This window comes from Siniperca chuatsi, linkage group LG12, assembly GCF_020085105.1.
Source record: "Siniperca chuatsi isolate FFG_IHB_CAS linkage group LG12, ASM2008510v1, whole genome shotgun sequence".
Classification (NCBI taxonomy): domain Eukaryota; kingdom Metazoa; phylum Chordata; class Actinopteri; order Centrarchiformes; family Sinipercidae; genus Siniperca; species Siniperca chuatsi.
Genome location: NC_058053.1, coordinates 17,169,354 through 17,187,555, shown reverse-complemented (window position 1 = coordinate 17,187,555; position 18,202 = coordinate 17,169,354). Strand labels below are relative to the sequence as shown.

Below are 18,202 nucleotides of genomic sequence, written 5' to 3'. Positions count from 1 at the left end.
ACACGTTTGCAAATCTGATTACGCACACACGAATTGAAATACAGTTACAAACTCTACACGCACATTTGTAAATAGTTCTGCTACAATAATAGCCCAATAGAAAACAATCAGTCCCGTCAGTAGACTACACTATGTAGCCTAATGAAACCTGGTTTACTACTCCAGCAAGTAGGCCGGCCCTTAGTAACGACCTAGCAACAGAGACGATTTCCAGTCCCTGTTGAGTCAGCCAGCCAACTTGAGCTAATGCTTTCTAGAGATCGTGGGATTTCGCAAACTGAATAAATACCACACATCTAAAACACAAAAGCTAGCTCAATCTTGTTTTAAAAAATACGTCCGCGAACTTCACATGTATTTTTAAACTGGTAGCGCCGTGTCACCGACACACCGGCACAGCTGACGGATGCCAGAGCACAACATCAAGGCTGAACAGTCTCTATGTGATCCAAACATTTCCAATAACTCCAGAGCGTTGTACAGTCCGAAAGTCAAAATGTATTGAAAAAAAGATAGATTTAATCATTTCTACAATTCACACAATGTTTTTCCATTTGCACTGCCACCATTTCACCATTCCTCTCCTGTCTCTTAGCAGCTGCAGCGTACGACGATGCCTTTTCTGATCTTATTCACTTTTTACTTCCTTAATTCTTTTTGGACACTGTGCTGATCCCGTATGGTGATTTCCCTCGCAGTGCAGGCACTTTGCTTGCTCTTTCTCCACTTTGCACTCCTCCACATTACAGTTGTCCCTCCCACATCTTCTGCCTCCTCTACATACTGCAGCAACACCTGAGAGGAGCTCTCTCGTATGGCCTCACCCTGTAACACGCATAATCTAGATACACTCTTCCCCCCTCAAAAGTCAAACACATTACTGTCCTTCTTCTCCCCTTTTCTGAATCTTGTCAGCTTTCTCGCCTCACACACATCTGCAACCTCCCGAAAAGACTCGGCCTCCACCGTCAGTGGCGCGCCGCTTACTCCCTTCTTCTTTATTTCTGCTCCGAGTGGGAAGCAGTTCACACTGCTGTGGTCTCTGAATGCACGACTCTTCAGGGCTCTGTCTCTCTGACGCTTTGATGCACAGTCAATGATAACCATCCCACTTCTTGTTATCCTGACCGATCTTACATCTCCAAGCTTTCCTCCTACAAACTTTCCGACCTCATGTGGATTCTTGAAAATGCCGTCTGTTCGTGTGACAGTTACCATCCCAACAAGATACGTCTCCTCTTTCTTCACTGTCTGACTGGATTGACTTGAATTACTCTTCTTCCTTCTCTTTTTATTTTCAAATCCTCTCGAGTCCTCGTTTCCAATTTCGCGCTCCGATTCCTCCTCAGACTCCGTTTCCTCTTCCTTTTCCGACTAACTCTCTCCTCGCCGTCCAGAAAAAGTCATAATCATATTGTTTATTCATCTATGAAAACATAATGTAAAATGTGACCATAGTTTGATAAATAAAGTGAAGGCTATCCACTTTATACACTCACTTCCTATATCATTTATTTAATATGCAAATAACTAGTTGCAGTGAGTACAGCTGTAAACTTGACAGAGATATACTACGCCCCCTGGCACCCAAACCCAGATCTGAAAACGTGACCCCCCCCTCAGTGTGCTGTCATGCTGATTTGAGCACGTTCTACATGTCTAGTTGACCAATCAGATTGCTCGGTCGGAACTACTAGTTGTATAATCCAGTAGAGTAACCTACTCAGTAAAATAACATGTTTTTAGTTATTGGCTATTTTCTGTTGTCATTGACCTGCAGTGGTAGTATATATTTTTATTTGAGGACCGCCACTCAAAGCCCTCCCATGCAAGTCTCTAAGTCCTAAGCTCCACCTCAACCAGCTACAACAGCCCAATGCTACATGTACACTGATGCATCCTTATGAACAATCTAATCATTAGAGCTGGAAAGTTAAGTCGATCAATCAATTAGTCGTTCACCAGAAAATAAATCTGCAGCTATTTTGATAATCGCTTAATCGTTTCAATCATTTTTCAAGCCAAAATGTTTAACATTTACTTTCAGCTTTTCAGTTGTGAGGATTCTCTGCTTTTCCATGTTTTATGTGACAGTGAACTGACCATCTTTGCGTTTTTAGACTGTTGGTCAGATAAAACAAGACTTTGTCATGAGTTTTTCACTATTTTCGGACGTTTATAGACCAAATGAATAATCGATTAATCAAGACTACAATTGGCAGATTAATCGACAATAATCGTTAGTTGTAGCCCTACAATCCCACATCACGCACACATTTTCTGCAATACTTATACATACATTACATACATTCAGCGTATAATACTTCTGTGTTTTTACTTAAGTTGGGTTTTAAATACAGGACATTTACTTGTAATGGAGTATTTTTACACTGTGGTGTAGTTAAGTAAGGGATCTGATCCATCACTTAGCTATGTGAGTCCTTCTTCCACCGCTATTCCCATGCCACCCTGCCAAAACCACTGACTCCCAGTAAACAGCATCAACTTGGTCTCAGCTCATTTCGTAATTATGACTTTTGTATCTCATAGTCATGACTTACTATCTTTTAATTACGAGGAAAGATTTTATAATTGGGTGTTACACTGTATTCTGTGACTCATCAGATTCTTTGACCTGATTTCACCCACTGTATGTGGCCACTGCAAACTTTTTTATCATGCTTTATTTTTATAGCTGTTTACCAAACATGGTGCCACCATAGTATTCAGACAGGGTCAACCATTTTGATAGCTGTGGTTTTGATGTTCCCAAGTTTGTGACCCGTCAGATTCTGTGACACTAGAGGATCAACAAGACCAAACGGTTGACCAAGCATTGCCAGGTGAGGTCCTGGTTCTCTACAGACAGACATACTGTATACACTAAGGTTTGTGCTATTGCAGCTATCACAATTTCCGTATCTAATATTTGAATATATAGGGTCTCAATTCTTGGTAATCAGTTATCGTGCTGATTCCTGTTGTACAAATCCACTTCTCAACATTTTCAACTCGATGTCAGCTCCAATGACCTTTTGTTTTTAGGTGATTTTAACATACATGTATGCTGCCCCTCTGGTTCCTCTTAAACTATGGATTTTATAGACATTGTGCATTCTTTTACTCAGTCAGTTGAGGGTCCCACTCACTTAAAGGGACACACCCTGGACATTGTTCTGTCCTCTGGTTTTAGTCTTGATAGTGTTGATCTCTGCGAGGCTAGTTTATGTGTGTCTGACCACAAAGCTATTATTTTTAAGTCCCTCCTCCCATCTCCTGCTCCCACAGTGGCTACCATTCATTCTCGTGTTCTCAATACAAACTCGGCTGACAAATTCCATAAGGCCTTCACCACTGCATCTACACATAGCAATAACCCTAAATCAAATATGTCTACAGATTTATTACTAAACAACTTCAACAATACACGTAAAGCTGTACTTGACTCCATAGCACCTATAAAAATCTGGAAAGCCAAAGCAACTCACGGCATGCCTTGGCTAATCAACACCAGAGAAATAAAGAGAAAATGCAGACAAGCAGAGCAGAAATGGAAAAAGGACAGTCCAATGGTTTCATATCAAAGTTTGAAAGAACTAATGTCTACCTATCAGAAATCAGTAAAAGAAGCCAGGTCCTCCTATTTCTCTAACATCATTACAACAAACCGTCATAACCCCAGACTTCTTTTCAAAACCATTGAATCCGTAATTAACCCTCCTCCTATAGCCAACAAATTGAAGCCACCCCAGTGATCTGTGAGCAATTTATATCCTTCTTCACAACCAAAATAAATGAACTCCAGGTTGGTCATGCCACCGGTGACCCTACTTCTCTTCTTCTTCTCCACACTGCAAACTCTCTACTTTGCTCAATGACTCAGGCCTTTTACTGTGCACTTAAAAGGACACAATGGCCAAATTAAAGCTTTCATTGAGTAGTTCAGATTCTGTGCCTACCAGATTTCTCAAAGAGGTTTTTAACAGTGTTGGTCCCACTATTTCATCGATTGTAAATATCTCTCTGTCCACTGGCTGTGTGCCCTCCTGCCTTAAGCACACAGTAGTGCACCCACTTCTTAAGAAACCGAGCCTTGACCCCGCAGATTTTAAACATTTTAGACCCATTTCTAGATTACCATTTTTATCAAAAGTTTTAGAGAAGACTGTTTACTTAGAGTTGACGTCTTTTGTGAATACTACAAATTTCAATCAGGTTTCCATTCAGGTCATAGCACCGAATCTGCTCTCATCAAAGTGACAAATGACCTTTTACATACAGCTGGTGATGGTGATTGTTCGATTTTAAATCTTCTAGATTTGAGCTCTGCATTTGACACTGTGGATCACTCCATCCTACTGGACCGCCTTGAAAAGTGGGTTGGCATTAGGGACACTGCTCTAAAATGGTTTAAATCCTATCTATCAAACAGGACTTTCTCAGTCATCATGGGTAATGCCTCCTCTTTAGTGGCCCCTCTGACCTGTGATGTTCCCCAAGGCTCCATCCGTGGCCCCTTGTTGTTCTGTATATACATGCTGCCACTGGGACAGATCATAAATAAACACAAAATCCAGTACCACTGTTATGCTGATGACAGACAAATATGATGAATCTTGACTAATGAAGGCAGTTTTAATCATATTTTATCCTATATGTCTATCAGAAATTAACTGCTGGATGTCCCAAAACCTTCTCCAGCTAAACGAAAAACAAATCGGAAATAATTCTCTTCGGCTCCGCAAAGTCCATCCCTATTTTACAGTAACATCCTGGATCCCTGTCTTAATAATAATAATAATAAAACTTTATTTATAGAGTACTTATCAAAACAAAGTGCTTCACAAAGAGAGAAATAATATACCACAGTGAAAGATAAAATACATAAATACAATAAAATAAACAGACAGCTCAGGTAAAATCAGGATATGCTTTCGGATAAAAATGTGTTTTGAGAAGAGACTTAAAAGAAGACACTAACTCAGACAACCTAATTTCTTCGGGCAAGTTGTTCCAGGGCCTCAGGGCCCTGATGGCAAAAGCTCTGTCCCCCTCAGAGCTATTGGAACAGGAACTCAGGAACAGACAGAAGACCCCTGCCTGAAGATCTCAAATTACGTAAAGGTTCATAAGGGATTACAAGGTCTAAAATTTAATCTGGAGCCAGGCCATGAAGAGCCTTAAAATTAATCAGTAAGATCTTACAATCAATCCTAAAACAAACAGGAAGCCAATGTAAAGAGGCTAAAACAGGTGTGATGTGATCGTACCTCTTGGTCCTGCTTAAAAGCCTAGTAGCTGAGTTCTGTACAGTCTGCAGTCGTGTTTCTGCATCACTAAAATTTAAAATAGATTGGATTTTTGCAATATTTCTGAGGTGATAAAAACGTGATTGGACAAGCTTAGTGATATGTTATTCAAAACATATATTGTTATCAAACAAGACACCAAGATTTCTTTCAACAGGCTTAATATGTTGTGACAGGTTACTGTTACGGTTACAGACAGGAGGGGAACACCGAGGGTGACAGGTGAACTTTATTTAATGACAGCCAGGAGAGCGTTAGGAAAGGGGAAGTGGATGTAGGGAGGTCACTGAGGTAAACTGAGACTGGGGAACCACTGGAGAAGCCATGGATGACTGGAGAGACACCGGAAACAGGGGAAAGCACTGGAAACGATCACAAAGAGAACTTGTGTTATAGGGTGAGCAGAGTCCTAGACGCAAACAAGGTCAGACACTGAATGAGGTGAGTGGTGTGCTTATATACTGGCTGTGATTGGGGCTGATTGAGAGCAGGAGTGTAACTGGGAGCAGGTGTGGGTGATTACAGGCTGGTGAGGCCATGACAGGCTGTGACAGTTACCAGTAGATGGTAGTATTTGTTTAGTGACGTGTTGGGGCCCAATAAAAAGGTCTTCAAATATCAAACCTCCAGCCAGAAACCTGGGTGTGATATCCAACAGTGACCTTTTATTTGAACAACAAATCACAAATGGTGTTCGAACTTGTTTTTATCAATTAAGAAGCATCTCAAAGATCAGGTCTTTTCTCTCTCAGCCTGATCTCAAGAAGGTAATTCATGTCTTTATTTCCTCTTGATTAGATTATTGTAACTCTTTGTATTCAGGTTTGAGCCCAAAAACTATGTCACGCCTTCAGCTGATACAAAACGCAGCCGCTTGGCTTTTAACAAACAGTAGAAGACAAGATCATATCAGGCCTGTTTTAGCCTCTCTTCACTGGTTACCAGTAAGTTTTAAAATAGTTTTTAATATTTTAGTGATCACCTTTAAAGCACTTCATGGTTCAGCTCCCAGCTACATTGCTGAATTGCTGCTTCCCTATGAGCCAGTGCGCAGCCTCAGATCTTCGGGCAGGGCTCTGCTGGCTGTTTCTGAGCCCCGGCTAAAGACTGAAGGTGACCAGGCTTTTGAAGTTCAGGCCCCTCGGCTCTTGAACTCCCTGCTCGAGGATCTGAGGTTTGTGACATCTTTTAAATAGCTTCTCAAAACTTTTCAAAAAAGCCTTTTATTAATTCTAGCACATGGTTTTATTGACAAAATGTCTTATCCGTTTTTATTATTAGTATTTATTTTTATTGTTGGTTGGTTTATTTTATTTTGTTTCCTTTTTAGATGTATTAAACTAAGTGTTTGAGTAGTTACCAGTAAGTGTTTAAGACGCTGACCTCCTCTCCACCACTGTCTCTCCCTCCTTCCTGCTCTCCCTTTAATACTCTGGAATTCATCTATAACTTCTTGGTGAATAAAGTGCTATATAGTGGGGTGTCATTATTGGTCTTTATCTCTGCAGAAAACTCCAGGACCAGGATACCAAACCAGAACCCAGTCCAGGACCAGTTTCATCTTCAATCAGAAGGAGAGGTCAGAGGAACTTTGTCATCTTTTCTTTTAAAGGAAGCACTGAACTTTATTTTCCCTCTCTATCTCTATAGGTGGTCCTCTCTCAACCGCAGGGTGGCACAGACAGTAGGACAAATAACCAGCAGAGGAGTCAGTACATGGAGAGGGTCAATTCAATCTATGGTCTCTAAAGTTAAACAAGAGACGTGAACAGAGTGTACAAGAGGATTCAAATGTGATGGGTATTACATTTTTCAATGTCAAAGCAGGTGCTTCAAGTGAAGTTAATCAGAGAGAGGACAACTGGGTCACTGATGCCTTTGGCTTATCTAACATTAATACATTAAAACCAGTGCCTTCACTTTAACAGATTTTTTAGCTCATCTTTTATATTTATAGTACTCTGTGTATTTTAATATGTTATGTATATGCTGGTTTTATTATACATGTGTCATGTTGAATGTTTTCCTGTCTGTCCTGCACTTTGAACTCAGCAAGGCAAGTTCCTAACAATGTTTGTTGTAATGGAAATAAAGTTAACTCAACTCAAAAGGCTTTAATCAGGGGTCTGTGCTCCCTAGGGTTCTGTGAGGGAATTACAGGGGGCCTTTTCAATCAAAATAAATTACATTTCAGAGTCTACAGCCAAGTACAGTTTTATTTTCACTTATTGCAGTGGAGGACATCTGTGAGTGTGTGTTGTTATGCTGTTTTACTTAGAGGACACAAGACACAGACACGTAAGATTTGTAGTCTAATTATGCTTCTACAGAAAACGGTAGCTATGCCTCACAGTGTAAGTCTTCAGCATTAGAGTTAGGGTTAGGCGCTATATGCCACCTGGGCATACATGATGAGGATCCCTACAGAGAGAGAGGCCATTTTGTAAATACAAAGTGGCTTGTGGTCAAAACAGTGAACTTCTCCAAAGCTGTTGACTCCTACGGAAATGCACACGTAATTCACTGAGCAACAAGACCTGGTTATTATGCTTCTTATAAGCATCAAACAGTATTCGACATGCTCTGACAGCACTCTCAGCAGTATGGTCACACTATGTGGCTAAAGAAGGGTTCAGCACTATGCAGAAGTGGTTTTCCTGCAGTTGAACATTTCATATTTTAGTTTATCATATGATTACAAATTAAGTCATTTTTTTGGTCTGTTTCCAAGAAGGACCAAGCTTCATTCTCGAGATTCTAATTTGAATTCAATTATTGTATATTGGACTCTCACTTGACTTAACTGTATGTTCCACGAATGGTATGGCACATACAGTACCTTAGTCTTGAGCAGCCAAACAGCAGCTAACCGCTTCCTTTTCTCTGCTCCTCCACCACAAATACATTTAAAACTTGATGGTGAAGTTCCAGTCTGACTTTTTCTGTCTTCATGTCATCATGTTCAGCCTAAACCAAGCAGCTCTGCTCTTCATTCAACTATTACTTACATACCAAGTCTTTGCAGGTACAGTGGAGATTTGTGTTTGGGATGCATGTTTTTCTCTACATTTAATTACAGATTTCATTTTATATTGATTGATTCTTTCCTTCAGTTTTAGGGACTCATCCATTTGACCACAGGGATGTACTGGTGTCCAGGGGAGACTCCGTCATGTTCACTTGCAACATATCCAATGCAAATACAACGCAAATCAACTGGACCAAAGGCAGATCTGTTTTTGCTTATTCAATCTTACACAATCAGACTTTTTCAAATTTCACCTCTCACAGACTGAGAATAGACCTAAACTTACCTTCAAAGCTGAATATTTTTAATGCTCAGCATGACGACGCAGGACTCTATGTATGTAATGTGGCTGGTAAACGTGGTCTAGCGACTACTGAGTGGAATTTAACGGTGTCTGAGAAACCTGAAGGTAGGCAGAGCACAAAGCAGGGCTAATCATCTCTACACCAGACGTAGTGCATTTCAAAGCTCCAACTGCTTGCTACTTAAATTAATTCACATCTGATTTTATGCAGAAATCAGTCCATCGTGGTATTTTCTATACATGCTCACACCTGCAATTGGATTTCTTCTATGTGGCTTCACTCCAGCTGTCTGCCTCTGCAGGTGAGTAATACCTTTTAGCTTACAGAGTTGTAAATATGTACAAATTAATTTAATTCTTCTCTTCTCTGGTGCAGAGCAGTGGTCAGTACTGGGAGCTAAGTTTGATTTGAAGGTAGAGCTCAATCACAGATATTGTGTCAGATGAAGTGTCACTTTACCCAAGTTACAAACAAATGATCATTTCTGACTCACCCGTACACCACCCCAACAGGTCTATCAGGCAGAATTTTCCACAGTTTTCATTAGGACTATCTCGCCAGTTGTCTGTTCTCTCTCTTCTCTTCAGCTCTGTTGTAGCTGTATTCAAACCTTACACATGTATGTTTGTGAAAATACTAGTCGCTGTTGAATATTTTAAATGTTTGTCCAATGCTGTGAGCACCACAAACCAAGTTTCATCTATCTGCATTTTATTAGTTTGACGCAGAAATCGTAAAAGGTGTAAGGTAGGTAAATCCAGCCTTTATGGCTCTATTGTTATGGTAGCACAGAAACTAGTATAAACAGCTACAGGTATTTTACTGACCTTGAAATGGAGGAAATGCACAAAGGGATGTGCATGCAAATAAGGTCAGGGTCGTAGCTATCATAGGACACTGAGCTCATGTTCTTTGTAGTTTTTCTTGGTATTTGGGGGAACATGGGAAAGTTTACTTGATAAGATTAAAAACATACACATAATTATTATTTTACAGGCTGATTGAAGTACGTTTAAACACAAACTTATATCAGACTACTTTTTGGCCAACAAATTATAAATTAGAAAAGAACAAGGACTGAGTATGGATATAAGTGCCTATACAATACCTGATTTTAGGGAATATAAACATGTTTTGACCTTTTTCTTTTGATTTAAAGAAATATATCAAACTGCACAATGCATCAGTGTTGAATGAAAGCTTTGCCTTCATAAAATATACTCTAAAGTTAGAATTGCTTCCTTAAATAAATCTGGAAATATATAATCAAAGAATACATCAAAAAGCCTAAAATCTGACAAAACATTCAACACTGATTTTTGATACCTACGAATAAGATTTTGACCGGTGCTCAAGGATTGAGGTTTGAGGTTTGACACCCAGCCCTGTAATTATCAGGAGTTCTCCACCATCATTTTTATCCCTGGCAGTGTGGAAGGCTTTGAAACAACATTTAGCCCTTAATGCAGGGAAATTAAATTTACACTCAACATAATTCCACATATAATATGAAAACAATTGAACAAAAAAGAAAATCAAAATATTCAAAACATTCTGGGTACCTTATTTTTGACCAAAAATCCTGGCTATGGCCCTGGTTGCTACAGAGCTTATACTACACCGTAGCTACATGCATACATTTGGATGCATAAAGCTATAGCGTAGTCCCAGCAAAAGCATTATTGTCATAAGTAATCATAACCAAAGGTTAGTAAAAGCAACCCTATAACTGTAATCGCTACAGTAAAAAAAAAAATTTTAAACAAACAAAAAAAGTAGTTTACAAAGTTTACAGGAGTCAGTCACTGCACATTACAAAACTTCTGTGGATCTTTGTGTTGCAAAAATAAAGACTGACCAGAATGTCTCCACAAAGGTAAATTCACTTTGAAAAGAACATCATTTGCCTTTGGACAATTTGCCAGTACAGTATGTTATGATACACAGTGACACCTGTAACAGCAGCCTCTTTGTGTTTTGTGCAATTTAATAATGTCATACTGTATATAATATTTTACCACGCTTAGGGACTAATTTCAAGAATGAATACTTTTACTTTTGACACTTTAACTACATTTTGCTGATAATACTTCTGTACTTTTACTTAAACATTTTGAATGAAGGACTTTTACTTGCAATGGAGTATTTAAACATTGTTGTATTGATACTTTAGTAAAGGATCTCCTTCCACAACAGTTTGAGAATAAATTGTAGCCTATTGTCATAGCAAGACTTACAGTGTATGTTTTATGTGTTAAACTGCTGAACAGTTTATTTGGGTTTCTTCTCTGCTGTCCCATTTGTGAACTCAGTCTCTTACAATAAAGCACCTGAAACACCTGGAAAGTGCTATATAGTGGGGTGTCATTATTGGTCTTTATCTCTGCAGAAAACTCAGGACCAGGACACCAAACCAGAACCCAGTCCAGGACCAGTTTCATCTTCAGTCAGAAGGAGAGGTCAGAGGAACTTTGTCATATTTGACTCCATCACGTTTCTCTGCATTTCTTTCATTCTCGGAGGAAGCATTGGACTTTATTTTCCCTCTCTATCTCTATAGGTGGTCCTCCGTCAACCGCAGGGTGGCACAGACAGTAGGACAAATAACCAGCAGAGGAGTCAGTACATGGAGAGGGTCAATTCAATCTATGGTCTCTAAAGTTAAACAAGAGACGTGAACAGAGTGTACAAGAGGATTCAAATGTGATGGGTATTACATTTTTCAATGTCAAACCAGGTGTTTCATAGGAAGTAAATTGGAGAGAGGACAACTGGGTCACTGATGCCTTTGGCTTATCTAATATTAATACATTAAAACCAGTACCTTCACTGTTCTGCCGTGTTTTCCTGTCTGTCCTGCACTTTGAACTCAGCAAGGCAAGTTCCTAACAATGTTTGTTTTAATGGAAATAAAGTTAACTCAACTTCAAAGGCTTCAATCAGGGGTCTGTGAGGGAATTACAGGGGGCCTTTTCAATCAAAACAAATTACATTTCAGAGTCTACAGTCAAGTACAGTTTTATTTTCACTTATTGCAGTGGAGGACATCTGTGAGTGTGTGTTATGCTGTTTTACTTAGTGAATACGAGACACATAAGAGAGGGAGAGGTGGATTTGTACAGGTTGGCCAGACAAAGAGATAGAGATGGGAAGGATGTGCAGCAGGTTAGGGTGATTAAAGATAAGGATGGAAATGTATTGACAGGTGCCAGGAGTGTGATGGGAAGATGGAAGGAGTACTTTGAAGAGTTGATGAATGAGGAAAATGAAAGTGAACGAAGAGTAGAAGAGGTGACTGGTGTGGAGCAGGAAGTAGCAAAGATTAGCAAGAGTGAAGTGAGGAGGACGTTGAAGAGGATAAAGAGTGGAAAGGCAGTTGGTCCTGATGACATACCTGTGGAGGTATGGAAGTGTCTAGGAGAGGTGGCAGTAGAGTTTCTGACTAGTTTGTTTAACAAGATCTTGGAGAGTGAGAGGATGCCCGAGGAATGGAGGAGAAGTGTACTGGTGCCAATTTTTAAGAACAAAGGAGATGTGCAGAGCTGTGGCAACTACAGAGGAATAAAGCTGATGAGCCATACAATGAAGTTGTGGGAAAGAGTAGTGGAAGCTAGGCTAAGGGCAGAGGTGAGCATTTGTGAGCAGCAATATGGTTTCATGCCTAGAAAGAGTACAACAGATGCAGTATTTGCTTTGAGGATGCTGATGGAGAAGTACAGAGAAGGTCATAGAGAGTTGCATTGTGTCTTCGTAGATTTAGAGAAAACGTATGACAGGGTGCCAAGAGAGGAGCTGTGGTATTGTATGAGGAAGTCTGGAGTGGCAGAGAAGTATGTTAGAGTGGTGCAGGACATGTATGAAAGCTGTAAGACCGTGGTGAGGTGTGCTGTAGGTGTGACAGAGGAGTTCAAGGTGGAGGTGGGTCTGCATCAAGGATCGGCTCTGAGCCCCTTCTTGTTTGCTCTGGTGATGGACGGGCTGACAGATGAGGTTAGACAGGAATCTCCATGGACTATGATGTTTGCGGATGACATTGTGATTTGTAGTGAGAGCAGGGAGCAGGTGGAGGAAATTCTAGAGAGATGGAGGTGTGCTCTGGAAAACAGAGGAATGAAGCTTAGCCGCAGTAAGACAGAATACATGTGCGTCAATGAGAGGGACACCGGTGGAACGGTGAGGTTACAGGGAGCAGAGGTGAAGAAGGTGCAGGACTTTAAGTACTTAGGGTCAACGGTTCAGAGCAATGGAGACTGTAGAAAAGAGATGAAGAGGCGAGTGCAAGCAGGTAGGAACGGGTGGAGAAAAGTGTCAGGTGTGTTGTGTGATAAAAGAGTATCAGCAAGAATGAAAGGAAAGGTGTTTAAGACAGTGGTGAGACCAGCGATGTTGTACAGCTTAGAGACAGTGGAGGTAGCAGAGCTTAAGATGTTGAGGTTCTCTTTGGGAGTGACGAGGACGGACAGGATCAGGAATGAGTACATCAGAGGGACAGCTCATGTTAGACGTTTCGGAGATAAAGTCAGAGAGGCCAGATTGAGGTGGTTTGGACAAGTTCAGAGGAGAGACTGTGAATATATTTGTAGAAGGATGCTGAGGTTGGAGCTGCCAGGCAGGAGGTCTAGAGGAAGACCAAAGAGGAGATTTATGGATGTAGTGAGAGAGGACATGAAGTTAATTGGTGTGAGTGAAGAGGATGCAGAGGACAGGGTTAGATGGAGGCACATGATTCGCTGTGGCGACCCATGAAAGGGAACAGCCAAAAGGAAAGGAAAACGATACGAGACACATAAGATTTGTAGTCTAATTATGCTACCAGACAAAACAGTAGCTACACTTCACAGTGAAGGTCTTCAGCATTAGGGTTAGGCTATATGCCACCAGGGCATACATGTTGAGGATCCCTGCAGAGAGAGAGGCCATTTTTTTAAATGAAAGGTAACAGATTTGTCTCTTGTAATAGTGTCAAAGTGTCTTGTGATCAAAACAGTGAACTATTCCAAAGTAGAAGCTGTTGACTCCTCTGCGGAAATGCACATGTAATTCACTGAGCAACAAGACCGGGTTGTTATGCTTCTTATAAGCATCAAACAGTATTCGACATGCTCTGACAGCACTCTCAACAGTATGGTCACACTATGTGGGTAAAGAAGGGTTCAGCACTATGCAGAAGTGGTTTTCCTGCAGTTGAACATTGCACGTTTGTGCATTTCATATTTCAGTTTATCATATGATTACAAATTAAGTCATTTATTTGGTCTGTTTCCAAGAAGGACCAAGCTTCATTCTCGAGATTCTAATTTGAATTCAATTATTGTATATTGGACTCTCACTTGACTTAACTGTATGTTCCACGAATGGTATGGCACATACAGTACCTTAGTCTTGAGCAGCCAAACAGCAGCTAACCGCTTCCTTTTCTCTGCTCCTCCACCACAAATACATTTAAAACTTGATGGTGAAGTTCCAGTCTGACTTTTTCTGTCTTCATGTCATCATGTTCAGCCTAAACCAAGCAGCTCTGCTCTTCATTCAACTATTACTTACATACCAAGTCTTTGCAGGTACAGTGGAGATTTGTGTTTGGGATGCATGTTTTTCTCTACATTTAATTACAGATTTCATTTTATATTGATTGATTGTTTCCTTCAATGTTAGGGACTCATCCATTTGACCACAGGGATGTACTGGTGTCCAGGGGAGACTCCGTCATGTTCACTTGCAACATATCCAATGCAAATACAACGCAAATCAGCTGGACCAAAGGCAGATCTGTTTTTGCTTATTCAATCTTACACAATCTGACTTTTTCAAATTTCACCTCTCACAGACTGAGAATAGACCTAAACTTACCTTCAAAGCTGAATATTTTTAATGCTCAGCATGACGATGCAGGACTCTATGTATGTAATGTGGCTGGTAAACGTGGTCCAGCGACTACTGAGTGGAATTTAACGGTGTCTGAGAAACCTGAAGGTAGGCAGAGCACAAAGCAGGGCTAATCATCTCTACACCAGACGTAGTGCATTTCAAAGCTCCAACTGCTTGCTACTTAAATTAATTCACATCTGATTTTATGTAGAAATCAGTCCATCGTGGTATTTTCTGTACATACTCACACCTGCAATTGGATTTCTTCTATGTGGCTTCACTCCAGCTGTCTGTCTCTGCAGGTGAGTAATACCTTTTAGCTTACAGAGTTGTAAATATGTACAAATTAATTTAATTCATCTCTGCTCTGGTGCAGAGCAGTGGTCAGTACTGGGAAAAGGCTGATTTGAGTATAGAGCTCAATCACAGATATTGTGTCAGATGAAGTGTCACTTTACCCAAGTTACAAACAGATGATCATTTCTAACTCACCCCTAGTGGTGTCTTGCCATGCAGTTAAACTTGGTTTTATATGTCCAGGTGTTAAAATATCTGCAATTTTGCCTCCACCCAAATAAGAACAGTGATAAATGGAATGTCCTTTGTGGTGCTCAAAGCACTGATTTAATTAAGATTGAAAGTTAACTCTTGACCTTGGAAACAGCAGTTAACACCACAATCTCAGCACAAGGACAACTCAGTAGCTGTTATGCAGCTCGGGACCCAGCTGCCCAGTTGTCATGGAATTGAAGATGTTCACTTGTTCACGCCACTGTTGCCACAAGTTACAATTACGAGATGATGTTAAATTTTAAAATGTAGTAGCACAAGTAAAGCAGAGTTATAGTCAGTGACCTGACTTGGGAATATTTTCAATCAAAACAAATTACATTTCAGAGTCTACAGTCAAGTACAGTTTTATTGTCACTTATTGCAGTGGAGAACATCTGTGAGTGTGTGTTGTTATGCTGTTTTGCTTAGTGGATACGAGACACATAAGATTTGTAGTCTAATTATGCTGCCACAGAAAACAGTAGCTACACTTCACAATGAAGGTCTTCAGCATTAGGGTTAGGCTATACGCCACCAGGGGATACATGTTGAGGATCCCTGCAAGAGAGAGAGGCCATTTTGTAAATGTAAGGTAACAGATTTGGCTCTTGTAATAGTGTCAAAGTGTCTTGTGATCAAAACAGTGAACTATTCCAAAGTAGAAGCTGTTGACTCCTCTGCGGAAATGCACATGTAATTCACTGAGCAACAAGACCTGGTTGTTATGCTTCTTATAAGCATCAAAGAGTATCGACATGCTCTGATAGCACTCTCAGCAGTATGGTCACACTATGTGGGTAAACAAGGGTTTAGTGGTATTCCTGCAGTTGAACATTGAAATATAAAATGCACATACAAGGATCTCATCCTTTACTTAACTATGTGAGAACCACTGTTCTCATGCCACCCTGCCAAAACCACTGACTCCCACAGTAAACAGCATCAACTTAGTCTCTTATATTGTCCAGCTAATGACTTGGTCAAGTTTATGGAAAAATGCACAAGATGTTTAATGCTATAACCTGATTAAAGCTTAGTTGATGCAATTGTAAGAGATGTGCATTAAAGCATTAAAATATCAACAATCCATTATTGGTGCACATCTATTTCTGCCTAACTCCAAAAGAAGTAATTAAGACTTCTGTATCTCCTAATTATGACTTATTATCTCATAATAGCTAGAAAAGATTTTAGAATTTGGTGTTACACCGTATTCAGTGACTCGTGAGATTCTGTGACCTGATTAGGAATTTCACCTACTGTATATGGCCACTGCCAATGTTTTTATCGTACTTTATCTCATGCTTCACTTTGATAGCCATTTACCAAACATAGTGCCACCGTAATATTAAGACAGGGTTACAAATTTTGATAGCTGTGATTTTGTTTGTTAGTTTGTTAGTGCCCCTCACATTCTTTCATCTCTACAGAGCTGATGATGAAGTCATGACATGAGGTGTGGTTCAACACCACCACCTACACTGTCACACAGAAAAGTAATGTTTAGCACTGGACTTTGCAGATAGGATTTTTCTGAAAAATTGCTTTCTGTGGACTTTCTAAGCTCGAGCAGACAACGTTGTCACAGATTTAGCATACTTTACTTTTAACCGAAAGTAAACAGCAGTCATCACAATGCGACCGCTCTTTTACATTAGAAATAAAGGTCAAATCTGTGTTTGTGTTTCTGACGGTCTGTCATGTTCAGCCTATACATGTTAATTATACTGGATTTAAAATTTAAAGGCTATTATTTTGACTGATATATGTATATGTATGTATGTAATGTGTTAAGTGGCCAGCAGAAGGCGCACAATGTTTGCTATAAATCTTCCATTATGCCAACTTGTAATGCCTTAATTGGTTAAAAGTGTGTGTTTTGAAAGGCAGAGGACAACCTGTTTTTAGGCTTTACATGTTTCTGCAGATACCACACTGTGAAAATACTCCACGGCAAGTAAAAGTACTGCATTCAAAACCTTACTTAAGTAAAAGTATGGATGAAGGAATTTTCCTTAGAGGGCCCTAATGTGGGTCACACGTCATGCTTGGGGTCACATGCAAACCTAGAAACAACCTATGTGTCTCTAGTTTTCATTTTGCTGTCTTCTGCAGTAGACCCATAACAGCTGTGTAGATAGGAAGATCTGTTGCTTAGACACCAATAGATTGCATTTTCTGTCTCAGACATAGATGTAACAGACTGTCTCCCCTTAAAATGTAATACATGTGACCTCCTAATTCCAACATGATTAGAATTCACATATTTAGGCTAGAAAAGCATAACCTTGTAGGGAGAACACATTGTCTCCTCATCAGTGTCATCATTGAGTTTCATTTAACATTGCTGTGTAAGACATCCTGAGTTCCCTGAAACCTTCTTCATCATCAGAGTTGACTAGCTCACAAAGACTTTCTTGCACTATCAGCAAAATGTACTTAAAGAATCAAAAGTAAAAGTACTCATTCTGCAGCCAAATGGTCCCTGTCAGTGCTTTACTATTATGTATGCTTTTTTTGGATTAATAATACTGGTACATAAATGTGTATGTTGCATTTTCCTGCTGTAGATATTTACAACTGTGCTAATTTTAACTAGTTTAATCTATATCAATGCATCATATTTTATAAGATCATCATGTGTTTGTAGCATCGCTGTGAGAACCACGTAAGTTTTCAGCTGTGTGTCAATGCATTTTCCAGCTAATCCAACAGGGTTTTAAATACTTTATTTAGCGAGAATTTTCTCATCCCATAAAACAACGCAGAATCCTTCAGTTTATCAGAAACATTCAAAATAAAAATCACCAAATTTGGAGAATTTCTCCTCTTTCCTTCTGTGGACGAAAGGCCAAAACAGAAGAAAATAGTATGTAATGTATAATAAATTATAATAAATTGTGATTTAATAGCAAAAGTTTAATGTTGCTATTTGAAAGGTACTAACAGCTTATTGTTTTAAAGAGCAGAAGCTCACTGAATGACTGTCATGTGAAATGCATATGCTTGTGTTAACAGAGTGCATATCATGTGAGTAAATAACTTCAGTATAAAGACAGATAATGTTGTAAGACAGAGGCTACTCAGACACTTCTCCCTTTGCTGTGTGGTAATCATTTAAGAGTCCTCTCTCCATGTAC

At 39.8% G+C, this 18,202-nt stretch overlaps 1 protein-coding gene and 2 long non-coding RNA genes across 11 annotated transcripts; 2 read left to right on the top strand and 1 right to left on the bottom strand.

The window, feature by feature from the left end:
• The first annotated feature begins 5,474 nt into the window (after positions 1-5,474).
• Positions 5,475-11,553, top strand: LOC122886145. Of its 9 annotated transcripts, none has more exons than XR_006380268.1 (7): positions 5,475-6,076; positions 6,300-6,483; positions 6,818-6,888; positions 8,423-8,746; positions 8,853-8,943; positions 11,032-11,101; positions 11,203-11,553. XR_006380268.1 is itself a non-coding variant. In XM_044218136.1 (7 exons), coding segments are annotated over exons 1-7 (573 nt in total). In that variant the 5' UTR covers positions 6,085-6,252; the 3' UTR covers positions 11,302-11,553. The 9 variants fall into 9 exon arrangements, 5 of the variants coding, with proteins under 5 accessions (XP_044074071.1, XP_044074068.1, XP_044074072.1 ...); XR_006380267.1 differs by having other exon boundaries at positions 5,476-6,076; positions 6,285-6,483; XM_044218136.1 differs by lacking the exon at positions 5,475-6,076 and adding an exon at positions 6,085-6,253 and having other exon boundaries at positions 6,357-6,483; positions 8,423-8,536.
• Positions 8,685-17,465, bottom strand: LOC122886150. Its single transcript, XR_006380274.1, has 3 exons — positions 15,003-17,465; positions 8,890-8,937; positions 8,685-8,740 (listed from the first exon to the last, which is right to left on the bottom strand). It is a non-coding gene; the product is annotated as an uncharacterized LOC122886150 (long non-coding RNA).
• On the top strand, positions 13,967-14,803 carry LOC122886149. The gene is made up of 3 exons (XR_006380273.1): positions 13,967-14,203; positions 14,298-14,615; positions 14,722-14,803. It is a non-coding gene; the product is annotated as an uncharacterized LOC122886149 (long non-coding RNA).
• Positions 17,466-18,202: the final 737 nt, after the last annotated feature.

Bases quoted from the DNA above. Each gene is read 5' to 3' on its own strand.
- LOC122886145 (XM_044218133.1), top strand. The intron at 6,484-6,817 runs GTTTGTGACATC...TTATCTCTGCAG, and splicing joins TCCCTGCTCGAGGATCTGAG to AAAACTCCAGGACCAGGATA. The intron at 6,889-8,422 runs GTCAGAGGAACT...TCTTTCCTTCAG, and splicing joins ATCTTCAATCAGAAGGAGAG to TTTTAGGGACTCATCCATTT.